The following is a 16,438-nucleotide window of genomic DNA, read 5'->3' as shown; positions in this document are numbered from 1 at the left end:
ATGGAATTTGAAATATTATTTGAATGTTTACCCTGCTTTGGATTTTTTTCAATCATTACTATTTTAAGAAACATAATTAACCTAACTCTGACCTAATAGGATGGTAATGAAAACACAGCTCAGTCATCCTTTATTCCTTTTACAGTTATTTATTGGGTGACTATGATAAGAAATACACCTCACCGGACAAAGAGAATCACAAGAAACTAGTCCAGGAGATAAACTGATAAGAAATGGACAAAGAGAATCGCAAGAAACTAGTCCATGAGATAAACTGATAAGAAATGCAAGAAGATATGTCAGATTATGAAACTTTTTTTTTTTTTTTTTGAGAGACCGACAGTCGCCCAGGCTGGAGTGCTGTGGTGCCATCTGGGCTCACTGCAAGCTCCGCCTCCCGGGTTCACTCCATTCTCCTGCCTCAGCCTCCCATGTAGCTGGGATTACAGGCGCCCGCCACCACTCCCGGCTAATTTTGTTTTTGATTTTTAGTAGAGACGGGGTTTCACCGTGTTAGCCAGGATGGTCTCAATCTCCTGACCTCGTGATCCGCCCTCCTCGGCCTCCCAAAGTGCTGGGATTACAGGCGTGAGCCACTGCGCCCGGTCAACATTTTTTATTTTATTCTATTTTATTTTATTTTAAGTTCCAGGATACATGTGCAGAACATGAAGGTTTGTAATATAGGTATACTTGTGCCATGGTGATTTGCTGCACCTATCTACCCGTCATGCAGGTTTTTAGCCCTGCCTGCATTAGCTGTTTGTCCTGATGCTCTCCCTCCCCTAACCCCCCCATCACCCCACAGGCCCTGGTGTGTGATGTTCCCCTCCCTGTGTCCATGATGAAAGGTTTTTTTAAAGTATGTATTTACTAAATATACAATAAGCTGAGCAGCTTACAAAAACAAACCGAGGACATGAGGACCTTTGTTTAATAAACGATTTCTCAGTGCCACCAAAGACATTTAATACTATAACTGTGGTGTAAACTAAGACAATTTTAATACATTTTATAAAAATCTGGGTTGTTAGAAAAATCCATGGGAATTCAAAGGAATATAACTGAAACACTAATGAACGAACAGAAAATGAGTGATTAAATCTCTTGGTATGATACAGTGTCTATAACAAAAAATACTCCTTCAGATCCTCTTGAGGAAACTCAAAATTATATTTTAAGGTAGCAATCTTTCCAGTTTACTATTTCTGTTTTTCTTCTGGTGCCTCTTTTCTCTGAAATAAAAATATGATATTTTAAGTAAAATTCTTTCCATAAAACTGAAAAAAGATATTTTAAAAGGTTTTTCTAACTCTTGGTTCCAGGGTTGGATTTTCTTTCCAGTGCACTATGCAAATAATTCCCTTTACAGAGGGAGATTTCCTGTTCAAATGTTGCTTCCAGAAACCCTAAACATGAATGTTCCTGAGTTTATTAGTTTAAGAAATAATGAAAGATCGGGCATGTTTTCTTAAAAGAAGTACAACAAACTAGACAGACTGCAGACGATGGCTTTTAGTAAAGCTCTTTTGCTTCTTACAGAATGTTATCACCACTTAACATCCTCTGCCTCCAATTTAGTGCATTCTTTAAGTCCAGAAACACCCAGAGTAACTGGCTTTTCCTGTTCTCCCTGTTCTGGGAAGTATGAGGGACTGCCAGGAAAAGAGTACAGAGAGGGGGGCGATTCTTGGTCCATGCACAGCGATGTCAGCTGAGGCGCATGCGCCAGGCCTAGGCGTTCCTAGAAAAATAGGAAGCATTTAGACACATCAAATATTAAATGAGTCCTGATTGTGATGATAATGATGATGATTTTGGCGGTTGCAATAGCAAAGCCTTAAGCACGAAGGAGACATGCCAGCTGGAAATACAGGTCAGTAGCAGCATTAAGGATCCAGAGGAGCTGCAAATATCAATTTTTTGTGTGCTCATTTTATTTCTCTACTCATTCTTCCTGTTACGGGCAAGGGAAGGAGAAGGAGGTGGTAGAAGGGGTGGGCGAGGATCCACCTAAGACCTTTTCTCTTGCTTTCATGTTTTTTGTTTTTTTTTCCCAAGCTTTCCAAAACTTTGTGAATTTTTAAACAATTAAATATACACAAGGAGTTCATTTTTACCCTGTGGTTTTGATTTGTTTCAAAATTCTTTTTTAGAAATGCAAACTTTTCTGTACCTCAGCATTTATTTATTTCATAAACTTAAATTGTGTAAAGCAATCCTAAAATAAAGAGTGCTTAAATTGCCATCTGAATGAATGGCTGCAATTTTGTGCCTCAGTGCATATAGCAGGCACTCAGCAAATAATTGTTAAACAAATGGATTGTAAGAGAATGACTAGATCTATCCAGAATTAAAATTAACCATAAGGGGTGCACTGCACATCTCCAAGGTTTTTATTGCTTTTAGTTACCCCAATGGGAGACCCTCTTGAACAAAAGAGATGAACTAGGAATCATCACGGGATGACAATAAAGAGCAATCTTGGATTCTTGCTGTTTAGTGAATTTAATTTCCCTTTGCCTGAATTCCCTCCTACATTAACTAACGTGAGATTTGCTTCTGATTTTACTGGGTAGACTAGAAGAAAGTACCTTGGGGACAAAAGGGTGGTTCTGATCCAAGGCAAGATCTGACTGGGCAGGACCTATACAGATAGCACATGGAGGGAAAAGGGTTAAGGAGACGTCTAAGGGCAGGTGGCCCAAGGATCTCAAAAGTGATGCAAACTATTGTAGGAAATGGACAAAACTGTTCAGGAACTGACACTAATAATTTTATCTATAGGCCTGGATCTATCTATGGATGGTGGAGGCACTATCTTTGTGTCTTTATAGGCATGAGTAGACTGGGGAGAAGAAATAGAAAACTGAGAACAATGATTGGAAGAATGAAGTCCTATCTTTCAGTATATCTGAGCGTGGTGGAAAGTTGTTCTGAAATACGAATCTGGGATAATGGATCATGTAACCAGACAATCCTTTCTACCAAAGACTATTTTTAAAAGTTAAAATGTGTGTGTCTGAATGTGTGTGTGTAAGTGTGAGTGTGTGTGTGTCTGAAGGCATTGAAGATCTAGTAAGAGGGAAAAAGTCTAGCTCAAGATCTAGAAGATGAAAACCCAAAAAGATGAACCCTGCATTGAGGACTGCTTTTTGTCTAGAGGGATTTAGTCAGTTCCAAAAGCAACCAAGAAGCTAAGAAATAAATTTGCATTTTGAGATCCTCAGGAGTTGAAAATTAAATGTTAGAGTCCAGGCCTCACAAGGGGAAATAGGAAGTGAATCTAATACAACACCTTTCACATCCCCTTTGAATCCTACACAGCTGTACCTAAAAACAGGGATGAGTCATAGTAGATAAGCCCTCTCAAGGGCTGCAACACAGATGCCAATCATTTCAACCCCTGAAATTGGATTAGAGTGATCATATGTATATGTACACACATGCACACACACACACACACAAATATACACACATATGCCTACACATATGCAAATATATATACATGTGGAATATGTATAATGCACTCTTAGCCCTGCCATAGTACATCTAAAACTTAACAAAAGATAAAATGTTAAAAGAAGTCAGAGAAAAGAGAGATTATCGTCAAAATAATCACAAAGGGACAACCATAAGCTTCACAGCTGACTTCTCAATAGCAACAGTGGAAGGCAGAATACAAAGCATTATATCTTTCAAATACTGAAAGAAAATAACTGCCAACTTTATAATTCTACCCTCAGCAAAAACAGCCTTCAAAATTAAACAGAATATAAATGCATATTAAACAGCCAAATTGGGAGGATTTGTCACTCAACACATCCATCTCATACTGAGGAAAATAGTAAAAGGTCTTCTCTAAGCAGAGCAAAGAAAACCCACATAGAAGCTAAAAAATACAGGAATAAATAAAGAGAAGCTAAAATGTAAATATGTGCATAGATGTAAGTGTATATTGAAGATATAACAAAACGAATAATATCCTGTGAGATCTGGAATTAAAACACATGACACTAATCCTGTGTAAGTCTTGACTGTAGAGCCAGAAAATTGAATTTAAAAGAGGTAAACTGTATTTGAATAATCTAATGTCTGCATTGTCTAAGAAGAAGCTGAAATTGCCAATTAATATTAGGTTCTGATAAGTGAAAAAAATGCATGTTATAATGTATTCTGGCAATCCCTGAGGAAATAATTAAAGCCTATGTAACTTCTAAGCCAATAAAGGGAAAGAAGAAAATAATATATAGTACTCAGTCAATTCAAAAGTAGGCCAGAATAAAGAAAAATAGAATTTGGAACACATAGAACCAATGGAAAATGCATAATTAAATACATCAGTAATTTCATTTCATGGAAATAATCCAATTAAAAGACAAAGATTATCATGCACTGGATTGAAAAATGCAACTATGTGCCTTCTATAAGTGACACAAGTAAAACACAGGATGGAGCTATACCAGGCAAACACTTCCAAAAGAAAGATATGAATATATTAATACCAAATAAAGTAGACTTTCAGGCAACAAGCGTTCCTAGAGATAAAGAATAACCGTTCATAATGACAGTTTCAATTTGCCAGACAGTTTTAATAATTCTAAATTTTGCATTTATCAAATACATGTCCTGATACTATATAAGCACAAAATGACAAAATTGAATGAAAAGATGGTTAAAGCCACAACATAATAGAAAAATTTAACACCCTTCTTTTTTTGTTTGTTTGTTTTTTGTTTTTTTGATACAAAGTCTTGCTCTGTTGCCCAGGCTGGAGTGCGGTGCTATGATCTTGGTTCACTGCAGTCTCTGCCTCCCAGGTTCAAGTGATTCTCCTACCTCAGCCTCCTGAGTACCTGGGACTACAGGTGCACGCCACCATGCCCGGCTCATTTTTTGTATTTTTAGTAGAGATAGGGTTTCACTATGTTGGCCAGGATGGTCTCAATCTCCTGACCTTGTGATCCGCCTGCCTCGGTTCCCAAAGTGCTGGGATTACTGCACAGTGGGCGTGAGCCACTGCACTCGGCCCCAATACTCTTTAAAGTAAAGTAAGTTGGTTAAAAAAAAAGAAAGATATAGAAAATTTCAACTATAAAATTCACCAAGTGACCTGATAAACATTTATAGAATACTGTATTCAAAAACTGCAAAATATACTTAATTTTAAAGACACAAATAATAAAAATAAAATATAAAAATAAAGCTAAAAATCAATAAGAATATAACCAGAATATCTTACAGTATAAAATTAAGAAATACACTTCTAAATAACTAATAGTTTAGAGAAGAATTAAGAACAAAAAATTAGGAAGCATTTTGAACTGAATGATAAAAATTCTACATATCAAACTTATGAGTGCATTTAGAGCCTTCTAAGGAGGAAATGTATAGATTTCTATGTATTTTTTGCTACTTTCAAATTTAAAATTGGCCAAATAATAGGATTTGATATCTTGGAAACATAAAAACATGGAATGGCCCTTAATTCATGATGTAACTGGACCCCGTAACTTACCCGAAGTTAGCCTTTGGGTCAGCGGGTTTTCTCACTATAGTTCCTTCCATGGTCTTCAGAAAGATGTTAGTGAAAAGGGGTCCTGATCCAGACCTCAAGAGAGGGTTCTTGGATCTTGCAAAAGAAAGAATTCAGGGTGAGTCCACAGAGTAAAGTGAAAGCAAGTTTATTAAGAAAGTAAAGGAATGAAAGAATGGCTACTCCATAGGCAGAACAGCCCCAAGGGCTGCTGGTTGTCCATTTTTATGGTTATTTCTTGATTACATGCACTAAGGAGTGGATTATCCATGCCTCACCTTTTCAGACCATACAGGGTAACTTCCTGACTTTGCCATGGCAGTTGTAAACTGTCATGGGGCTGGTGGGAGGGTAACACGGAGGACAACCAGAGGTCATGCTCATCACCATCTTGATTTTGGTGGGTTTTGGCCAGCTTCTTTACTGCAACCTGTTTTATCAGCAAGGTCTTTATGACCTGTATCTTGTGCCGATTTCATCCTGTGACTTAGAATGTCTTAACCATCTTGCAATGTAGCCCAGTAGGTCTCAGCTCATTTTTCTTAGCCCCTATTCAAGATGGAGTTGCTCTGGTTCAAACATCTCTAACAATGATAAGCTCCTTCTGGGGAGAAAAGGAGCACATAGGTCGGGTCAGGGGTGGTTTTCTACATGTTTTTTAATTAAAAACTGGAAAACTACAATAAGATATCACCTCACCCCAATTAGAATGGCTATCACCAAAAAGATAAAAAGTAACAAATGCTGGTGAGGATGTGGAGAAAGAATTTTTATACACTGTTAATGGGTATGTAAATTAGTATAGCATTATGGAAAACAGTATGAACATTCCTCAAAAATTTTTAAATAGAACTACCATATGATCCAGCACTTTCACTACTGGGTATACATCCAAAGGAAATGAAATCAATAGTATGTCAAGGAGATATCTGCACTCCCATGTTCATTGCAGCACTATTCACAATAGCCAAGAAACAGAATGAACTTACGTGCCCGTGAGCAGATGAATGGAGAGAGAAAATGCAGTACATATATGCAATAGACATTATTCAGCCATAAAAAAGAATGAAGTTCTGTTATGTGTAGGAGCACAGATAGACCCAGAGGACACTATGTTAAGTGAAATAAGCCTTGTACAGAAAGACAAGTATCACATGATCTCACTCATACAAGCAATCTAAAAAAGTGGATCTATAGAAGTAGAGAGTACAATAGTGGTTATGGAAGGCTGGGGAGTGAAGGGGGAAGTGGGGAGGGAAGAGGGAAGTGGGGACGGGGAGAAATTGGTTAGTAAGTACAAAATTACAGTTAGATGAAAGGAATAAGTTTAGGTATTCTATTGCACAGTAGGGTGAGTGGAGTTAACAATATTGTATTGGAATTTCATAATAGCTAGAAGAAAGTATTTTCTAATGTTCTCATCACAAAGAAATGATAAATATTTGAGGCACCAGATATGCTAAATACTATGATTTGATTATTTACACAATGTATACATGTATTGAAACATCACACTGTACCCCATAAATATGTACAAATCTGAATAGTAGGTTAAAAGTAAAGCATAATAAAATAGGAAAAAGACTTCAAACACTAAGAAAAGCTTTCACCAATTTGTCAATAACAATAACAGTAGTAAAACTAATGGCATAGCAGTATTATTTGCAATAGGATTGGTTCTGTTTTTGTTTCTTTGTTCACCAGAGAAACAGAATCAACAGGAGATAGATAGATAGATAGATAGATAGATAGATAGATAGATGATAGATAATATAGATATTACATAGTAAAATTACATAAAAATAATACAAATTACATATATGTTATATGGTAAAGATTATATATATGAATATACATATTAAGAGATTCTTTTAATAAGATAATGGCTCACACAAATATGAAGGCTGAAAAGTCTCACCATCTACTGCCTGTGAGCTGGAGACCCAGATGAGCCAGTGTTGTAGTTTGAAGGCCTGAGGGCTGAAGTACCAATGGTATAGATTCCAGTCTGAATCTGAAGGCCTGAGAACCAGAAAATCCCAGGACAGGAGAAGACCAATGCCCCAATTAATGCAAGCAATCAGAAAGAGGGAGACTTTAATACTCACTTTAGAGAAGAGTAATACAAAAATCAAGGATCTTAGCCTCCTTTTTTTTTTTTTTGAGACAGAGTTTCACTCTTCCACCCAGACTGGAGTGCAATGGTGTGGTCTCGGCTCACTGCAATCTCCGCCTTCTAGGTTCAAGTGATTCTCCTGCCTCAGCCTCCTGAGTAGCTGGGATTACAGGCATGCACCACAACGCCTAGCTAATTTTTGTACTTTTAGTAGAGACGGGGTTTTGCCATGTTGACCAGGCTAGTCTTGAACTCCTGACTTCAGGTGATCCACTGGCCTCGGCCTCTCAAAGTGCTGGGATTACAGGCGTGAGTCACCACTGCCGGCCTAACTTGCATCCGTTTTAAGAAGAAAAATGAGTTCCAAGTGGATTTTAGATCTATTGTGAAAGACAATGTTGAGAAAGGAGAAAATATAGGAGAATATCTTCATGACTTTTGTGTAGTCAAAGATTTCCTAAATAAAACAAAATGAAAAAATACACATTAGCTATAAAGATGACAACCTTGACTATGTTTAAATTACCTTCTTTCATATGCAGTAACCGTTAAAAGAGAAGCCCTAGTAAGAAAATACATGCACTATAGAACCAACAAAGGACTCATATCCAGCATATATAAAAACAAATTCAAATCAGAAAGAAAAAGATAGACAAAAGAAAAATGGGCAAGCAACATGAATAAACACTTCATAAAGAGGATAATGAGGGAAATTATCTTTAATTGTCCTCATATCCTTAAATTATTATTAACTCTTAATGAGGGAAATGCAATTAAAGCCACTGAGATATAACCATATCCACCAAAATCAGTAAAATTAGAAAAACTGACAATAGCAAGTGTTGACAAGGATGTGGAGCAATGGGACCTTTCACACACAGTACTGGTATGTGCAAGTTATTATCCACTTTGGAAGATAGCTTGGCATTTTCTACTAGTTAAATATATACATATCCTATAATCAAAAATCCCAATCTGAGGTATATGCTCAGTGGATACAGAGGCATATATGCACCAAAAGTCAAGAAGTGTTCATTGCAGCGTTGTCTTAATGACTAGAAACAATCAAAATGTTCATCAGTAGTAAAATGAATAAATAAATGGTGTTTATTCAGACAATGGAATATTATACAGCAAGGAAAATAAACAAACAACAGCTACATGCAATAACATAAATGACTTGTAATCAAAATGTTAAGCCAAAGAGACAAAAAAATGGTTTGTTTACGTGTATTCAATGTGAAAAAATAAGGTAAAACTAAACTATAGCATTAAAAGAAGGATCTTTAAGTGGTAAAGCTATAAAGAATGAAAATGGTCAACATAAAAGTCAGCATACCTTTGGCAAAAAAAAAAGAATGAATTATAAATTGGAAGAAAGCACCAGGACTTCAGGGGTTCTAGCAATATTCCGTTTCTTTACCTGGGTGGTGATTCTACAGTAGTTTTCTCTGTGATAATTTGCTGAGCTTTACAGCAAATGTTTATACTGTGTTATACTTTTCTCTACACGTGTTTTATTTCACAGTAAAAGGGTGCATAAATATAATACAAATCTGACCTTGCCAATGGCCCCCCTTGCCCTCAGATAGGATTTAATCTACTTGCCTTGGCTTCCAGACACTTCCAAATTTGCTCCTCCTTATCCCTCTAACCTTGTCTCTCTGCAACTCTCATATCACATCTGCTAGGGTCACAGTGAACTAACGGCAGCTTAGAGAACACAACCTCTCACATCTCACAGTATTTGTAAATACTGTTCTCTATTTAAAGCTCCTTCCTCATCCTCATTTATCTGATGAAGGCTTAGCCACTTTTCAGGAGTAACTTCTTCCTTGAAGCTTTTCTGCTCTTCCTTAGGTGACATGCGGGCCTGTGATTATCCTGTGATGACATCTGGATTCTACAGGACAGTTTGTCCTTCCAGGGCAGGGAAACTTTCTTACTTATCTTTTGGTCTTCAGAGCTTCAATCAGTGCCTGTGACATGGGGGTCCAAAGACGTTTATCAATACATGAAAAAAAGATGGAATAGTGACTTTATTCTTTTTTTTGTTACCCAGGTAGACAATGAACAACTGAATTTAGAGGACGAAGACACTGAAAGCATTGATGCCACCAAATTGAGCCGTTTCATTGAAATCAACAGCCTTCACATGGTGACAGAGTACAACCCTGTGGTAAACAATATTTCCTGTTCTCAGCCCCTTCAGAGCCTGAGTCAGGAAAGGTACTGGTCTTCATAACAGAGGTCTCTTCCTCCCAGAGTTCCAATTCTTCGACCAATAATGACAGGAATTGCCATTAATTGAACACCTCCTGTATTGTTTATGTTACTATCCTTCCTACACCTTTTTAAGATTTAACTTGTTCCTGTTAAACAAAAAACAGAGAAAAGTTAAATGAACTATCACACTGCTAGTAAGAAAGAGAACCAGAATGCAAAGTTAAGGTGACTGACTCAAGGCCAGGTGCAGTGACTCACAATTGTGATCCCAGCACTGTGGGAGGCCAAAGTGTGAGGATCGCTTGAGCCCAGGAGTTTGAGACTAGCCTGGGCAACATAGCGAGACCTTGTCTCTACCAAAAACTTTAAAAATTACCAGGTACGATGGTGTGTGCCTAAAATAAAATAAGAGTAAATGAAAGACAAACAAAAAAAAATGTTAAATGAAGCTCACTGATCACATATTTGGATGGCACAGCAGTGTAAAGTTTCTATAGTTGTTTCTAAACACACATTTCATTTTCTGTATGTACCTCCTTATAGACCAGTAACAAACAGCTCCTAGTCTGGCAGCAGCTGCAAACCATGCATTGACTAGCACATGCCCACACCCTCACCATGCCTCAGCCTTCTCTCCTGGTGTGTCTTCCTCTGGTGTCGCATGCTGCATGCAGTCTGGGTAAAGGTGGTGCTCCACCTGTCCTGATCACCATCTGGCCTTCTAACACTCGCTATAGACTATAACACAGTCCACAGAATTATCTTGTGTCCCATCCTTATTTTCCCTGACATAGATTATAGAATCTTACAGAGTATTAATTTATAGTGATCTACATCAACTCAAAATGCTGTACCTTCTATTCTCTAATAACAGTACTTTACATGCATGGTATGATTTTTGAGAACTTATAGAGCCCTTTCATCCTCATTTTCCCATTTATTCCTCACATTGATTTTTGTTGAGGTAGAAGAGAGGAAATGATTGTGCCCATTTTATAGAGGAAAACATTCAAGATCCAAGTGATGACATTATTCAAGGTCACATCATAAGTAAATAGAAAAGGCATAATTTAAGGGACAAAATGTAACTGATGCATTAGCACATTTTGTCAACTTCCATTTCACAGTAGAGGAAATGGGAGTTCAGAAAATTTAAGTAACTCCTTCAAAGCCCTATGGCTAGGAATTTGAGCTTCAGAGACAGCGTATGTAGTTGCCCTTGCTTTTTTATGACTGGTCCCTGTGACTGAATCCTGTGGTTTGTCTATTGCCCTACACTGCCTTCAACAGAAAACACCCCTTTTCATGTTGACTAAATTCTGGCCTACCTCTCACACCATCTTTATCTCTCTGGACTTGCTGATTCTATTTCCACTTCTGCTAAGGCTCCAAACACATATGCCCCTGGGGTATTGGCAGTAGTAATCAAAAAGGTGTTCTTCTCTATGTGGGGCCAGAAATGATGATCTTTTCGTCCCTGGGCTATGGCCTCTGTGTCGTGGCATTTTGCAAGCTAGCTAAGGCAGGGGCATACACTGACCTTCCTGGTTTCTTATGCCTGATCTGTCTCTCATTTTGCAGAACAATGACATATTTTTTAAGTTCCATATTATTAGTAAGGCAAATTATATCAAGAGAAAATTCAGCAAGAATTTCTTTGAAGAAGCAAGTTTGATTTCTATTGTTACTTTTTTTATTTCCTGAAAGTAATATTTTTCTCATTTGGAAAACTGCCCATTCTACTATAGTTGTTTCTCATCTGCTTCTGGTGCAAAGGTTTGCACCAGTAGCAACTGGGCAGAAAATCCCAGCCATGCACCTGACCTGCCATGCACTTTTAATGCACACACTCAGTACTTGGCATCAACGTATCTGTTAGGATTAAACTAATCCATTCGGCTATGGCCAATCCCTTCTGCTAAGGTAACTGGACCTTTTGACGTACTCGTTTTTATTTCTTTACTCTTCCCAGGAATTATCCTCCATCTCAGCTTTAGAACGGTGAATGAATGCTCTAAATTTAAGTAGCAGGATTTAGTAAAATAAGAGTAAATCATGTATCAGCCAATCTCCCAAATGAAAAATCTAAAACTTGACTTTAAAATCCATGGAGAAATCTTTAGGAAAAGACCCATTTGGCCCTCCTTGCCTACATATTGTAGGCAGCCAAAAGAGCTGGACCATCTCTACAAGAGGGTGTATCTTCAGAAAGAATTCTGCCTAGCTGCTCCCTTCCTCCTAAGACTCTGCCCAAAGATTTGTTAACCCACCATGTTCTGTCTTCCTGCATACCACCAGTTTTGTAGCAATGCTTTCTGAATTTAGGAGAGGTGAAAAGAAATGAGATTGGTTTAAAATAGACTTGCAGCATTATTTCAGGACAGTGAAATGAAGGGAACCAGTGCCATGGATTCCTCTCTTTTTCTTCTCCTGTCTCTGGTGGCTGTTCCACTCCTCTAAGTCATTGACAACTTCATGGAAAATCACCATCTCTAATCAGCAGCACAAAGTCAATGCTTCTGGTCTCCTGAAGAGCTCACCTTCTGCTGACCTTTGGTACACTGGTTCAGACACATTTGGGACTGAGTTGGTTTATACGGGGTTTTGCTATCCACTGTGCATGAGGCAGTTCATCCTGATGATCAAGAGCATGAACTCTGGAGCTAGACCAGCTGGTGTGAATCCCTGTCTGCCATTTATTTGACTCTGAGAGAATTACTTAGTCTACCTGTGCCTCAGTTTCCTCATTTGAAAAACTGGGACCTTGAAGATTAAATTACTTATTATTCATTAAGAGTTGGAGACAGTGCCTTCCACATAATGAATACCCAGTAAGTATGAACTACTAATATGTACTCAAAGGTTACATTTTATGTGTCTCTGACTAGTCTTGCAACAAGAAGCAAGGCTGAAACAAAGTGACTAATATGTTACATAGTGTATTAGTTGTCTATTGCTGCAAAACAGATTACTCCAAATCTTAGGAGTTTCAAATACAAAACATTGATAATCTCATACAGTTTCTGTAGGTCATCCAATTTGGGGTGGCTAGGGTTAGGTGCTTCTGGTTTGAGGTCATCTCTTGGGAGGTTGCAGTCATTGTTTAGGGCTGCAGTCATCTGAAGGCTAGACTGGAGCTTGGGATCTGCTTCCAAGATGGCTCCCTCACATGACTGGCAAGTCAATGCTGGCTAGTAGCACAAGGACTTAGTTCCTTGCCATGCGTTTCTCCTCAGAGGACTGCTTGAGTACCCTACACTGGGGCTGGTATTCCTCAGAGTGAGAGACAGAGAGAAGAGCAGAGACCGTAATGTCTTTCAAGACTCACCTTGGAAGTCACACTCCATCATTTCTGCAACATTGTCTTGGTTACTCAGTTCCATCCCATTCAGTGTGGGAAGGAAGGATTTACACAGTTGCATGAAAACAAGATGGTGAGACTTACTGAGAGCCATCTTGGAAGTTAGTTCCATTTGTGTTACCAGTGGCCAGCTCTCATTTATGTTTTAATCTACCTATTCACTCCTTCCCAGGTACTAATGCATTCTTGCTCTCTCTTTCACTCTACTGTAACGCATTTCAACTTGCCAGACTGTGATTGGGCTATTCAACAGCGTGATTCAGATTCATCTCCTCCTGATAATGAACAAGGCCTCCCCAGAGTATGAAGAGAACATGCACAGATACCAGAAGGCAGCCAAGCTCTTCCAGGGGAAGGTAAGGCAAGAATGGGAATATTCTATTGCATACACACCACTAGGACACTAGGAAAAGGGAGATGGGGCTAGGAAGCAGACATAAATAAGGAAAACAACTATGGTTAGAAGATAGCAAAGCAAGAAGTAGGACATAATAAATCACATTATTCGGAACTAGAGATGTTGTATTTTATCACGTTAAAGGCATATGTAATTATATCTACCTGTAGTGATTAAGTCTGGGTTTTTCCTGCATTGATTAGTAGAGAGAAAATAGAGATCCAAAGAGACTGAAAATAAATCAGCTATAAGTCACCATTTGTTTAATCTTTCCCATAATTTCATAGACATTTAGACCTCAGGGCTCATTTCTCATATAAAACACCTATCAAGTACCTGGTGCCTACTCAATCTACAATGAATATTTCTTTCTTTCCCTCCCCTCCTTTGTGAAGTTCTGCTTGATATCACTGAAATAGTAAAATTTCAACTACCTCAAGGTTACTGTGCCTAACTAGTGACTGTTCTAATGATGAGAACTGTTTGGTAATAAAATAAGCTGCCTTTCTGATGGTTGGTTCTCTAACACTAGAAGTATTTAGTTACTGAAAGTAGACAGTCATCTGATCAGAATACTATAAAGACGATTTCTACTTTGGGTTGAAGGTTTGATTTAATAATATAAAATAGTTTACATTTATCAAACACTTACTAGATGCCAAAAGCTGAATAAAAATATTAATGTGTTACCTCATTTAAGTTCCCCCACCAAAAGCCCATTTTGCCAATGAGAAAATTGAGTCTCGGAGAGGCTGAGTAATGTGCCCAAACTCACGTAGCTAAAGAGTACCAGAGGCAGAATTTAAAACGTGTTCTCTGCTCCAGGCTATACTTCCTTTCTTAGATAATCACTAAAGTATTTTCCAATTCTATATTCTTAAAATTCAATCTATCTCATCAAAGCGATAAAACACGAAAGCAACACAAAATAATAGGAAATTCATTTTTTAAACTTTTATTTTAAGTTCAGGGGTACATGTGAAGGCTTGTTATGTAGGTGAACTTGTGTTATGAGGCGTCGTTGTCCAGATTATTTCATCATCCACGCATTAAGCCCAGCACCGAATTGTTATCATTTCTGCTCCTCTCCCTCCTCGCACTCTCCACCCACAAGTAGACCCCAGTGTCTGTTGTTCCCTTCTTTGTGTTCATGAATTCTCATCATTTAGCTCCCACTTATTTATTTATTTTTTTTGCAAACATCTGCTTTTTTTTTTTTTAAATACTTCAAGTTCTAGGGTACATGTGCACAATGTGCAGGTTTGTTACATATGTATACATGTGTCATGTTGGTGTGCTTCACCCATTAACTCATTATTTACATTAGGTATATCTCCTAATGCTATCCCTCCCCCGCACTCCACACAATAGGACCTGGTGTGTGATGATCCCCTTCCTGTGTCCAGGTGATCTCATTGTTCAATTCCCACCTATGAGTGAAAACATGCAGTATTTGGTTTTCTGTTCTTGTAATAGTTTGCTGAGAATGATGGTTTCCAGCTGCATCCATGTCCCTACAAAGGACACGAACTCATCCTTTTTTATGACTGCATTGTATTCCATGGTGTATATGTGCCACATTTTCTTAATCCAGTCTGTCACTGATGGACATTTGGGTTGATTCCAAGTCTTTGCTATTGTGAATAGTGCCACAGTAAACATACTTGTGCATGTGTCTTTATAGCAGCATGATTTATAATCCTTTGGGTATATACCCAGTAATGAGATGGCTGGGTCAAATGGTATTTCTAGTTCTAGATCCTTGAGGAATCACCACACTGTTTTCCACAATGGTTGAACTAGTTTACAGTCCCACCAACAGTGTAAAAGTGTTCCTATTTCTCCACATCCTCTCCAGCACCTGTTGTTTCCTGATTTTTTAATGATTGCCATTCTAACTGGTGTGAGATGGTATCTCATTGTGGTTTTGATTTGCATTTCTCTGACGGCAAGTGATGATGAGCATTTTTTCATGTGTCTGTTGGCTGTATGAACGTCTTCTTTTGAGAACTGTCTGTTCATATCCATTTCCCACTTTTTGATGTGGTTGTTTGTTTTTTTCTTGTAAATTTGATTGAGTTCTTTATAGGTTCTGGATATTAGCCCTCTGTCAGATGAGTAGATTGCAAAAATTTTCTCCCATTCTGTAGGTTGCCTGTTCACTCTGATGGTAGTTTCTTTTGCTGTGCAGAAGCTCTTTAGTTTAATTAGATCCCATTTGTCAATTTTGGCTTTTGTTGCCATTGCTTTTGGTGTTTTAGACACGAAGTCCTTGTCCATACCTATGTCCTGAATGGTATTACCTAGGTTTTCTTCTAGGGTTTTTATGGTTCTAGGTCTAACATTTAAGTCTCTAATCCATCTTGAATTAATTTTCGTATGAGGAGTAAGAAAGGATCCAGTTTCAGCTTTCTACTTATGGCTAGCCAATTTTCCCAGCACCACTTATTAAACAGGGAATCATTTCCCCATTTCTTGTTTTTGTCAGGTTTGTCAAAGATCGGATGGCTGTAGATGTGTGGTATTATTTCTGAGGACTCTGTTCTGTTCCATTGGTCTATATCTCTGTTTTGGTACCAGTACCATGCTGTTTTGGTTACTGTAGCTTTGTAGTATAGTTTGAAGTCAGGTAGCGTGATGCCTCCAGCTTTGTTCTTTTGGCTTAGGATTGTCTTGGCAATGCAGAGTCTTTTTTGGTTCCATATGAACTTTAAAGCAGCTTTTTCCAATTCTATGAAGAAAGTCATTGGTAGCTTAATGGGGATGGCATTGAATCTATAAATTACCTTGGGCAGTATGACC

General features: G+C 38.0%; 1 protein-coding gene across 2 annotated transcripts in view; it reads left to right on the top strand.

Moving 5' to 3' along the window:
* The window catches only part of ERP27 (endoplasmic reticulum protein 27), a 28,994-nt gene that overhangs the window by 11,129 nt on the left and 1,427 nt on the right, over window positions 1–16,438 (top strand). The window contains exons 1-3 of one of the 2 annotated variants that reach the window (XM_007967758.3): window positions 321–1,876; window positions 9,715–9,831; window positions 13,470–13,595. In XM_007967758.3, coding sequence (XP_007965949.2) covers window positions 1,784–1,876; window positions 9,715–9,831; window positions 13,470–13,595 — 336 coding nt within the window. In that variant the 5' untranslated portion in view covers window positions 321–1,783. Of the gene's footprint in view, window positions 1–320; window positions 1,877–9,714; window positions 9,832–13,469; window positions 13,596–16,438 lie in introns of those variants that run through there. The other variant, XM_007967757.3, reaches the window with a different exon arrangement.

This window comes from Chlorocebus sabaeus, chromosome 11, assembly GCF_047675955.1.
Source record: "Chlorocebus sabaeus isolate Y175 chromosome 11, mChlSab1.0.hap1, whole genome shotgun sequence".
Taxonomy (NCBI): domain Eukaryota; kingdom Metazoa; phylum Chordata; class Mammalia; order Primates; family Cercopithecidae; genus Chlorocebus; species Chlorocebus sabaeus.
The sequence above is the reverse complement of the archived record's forward strand: the minus strand, read 5'-3'. Positions and strand labels throughout refer to the sequence as shown.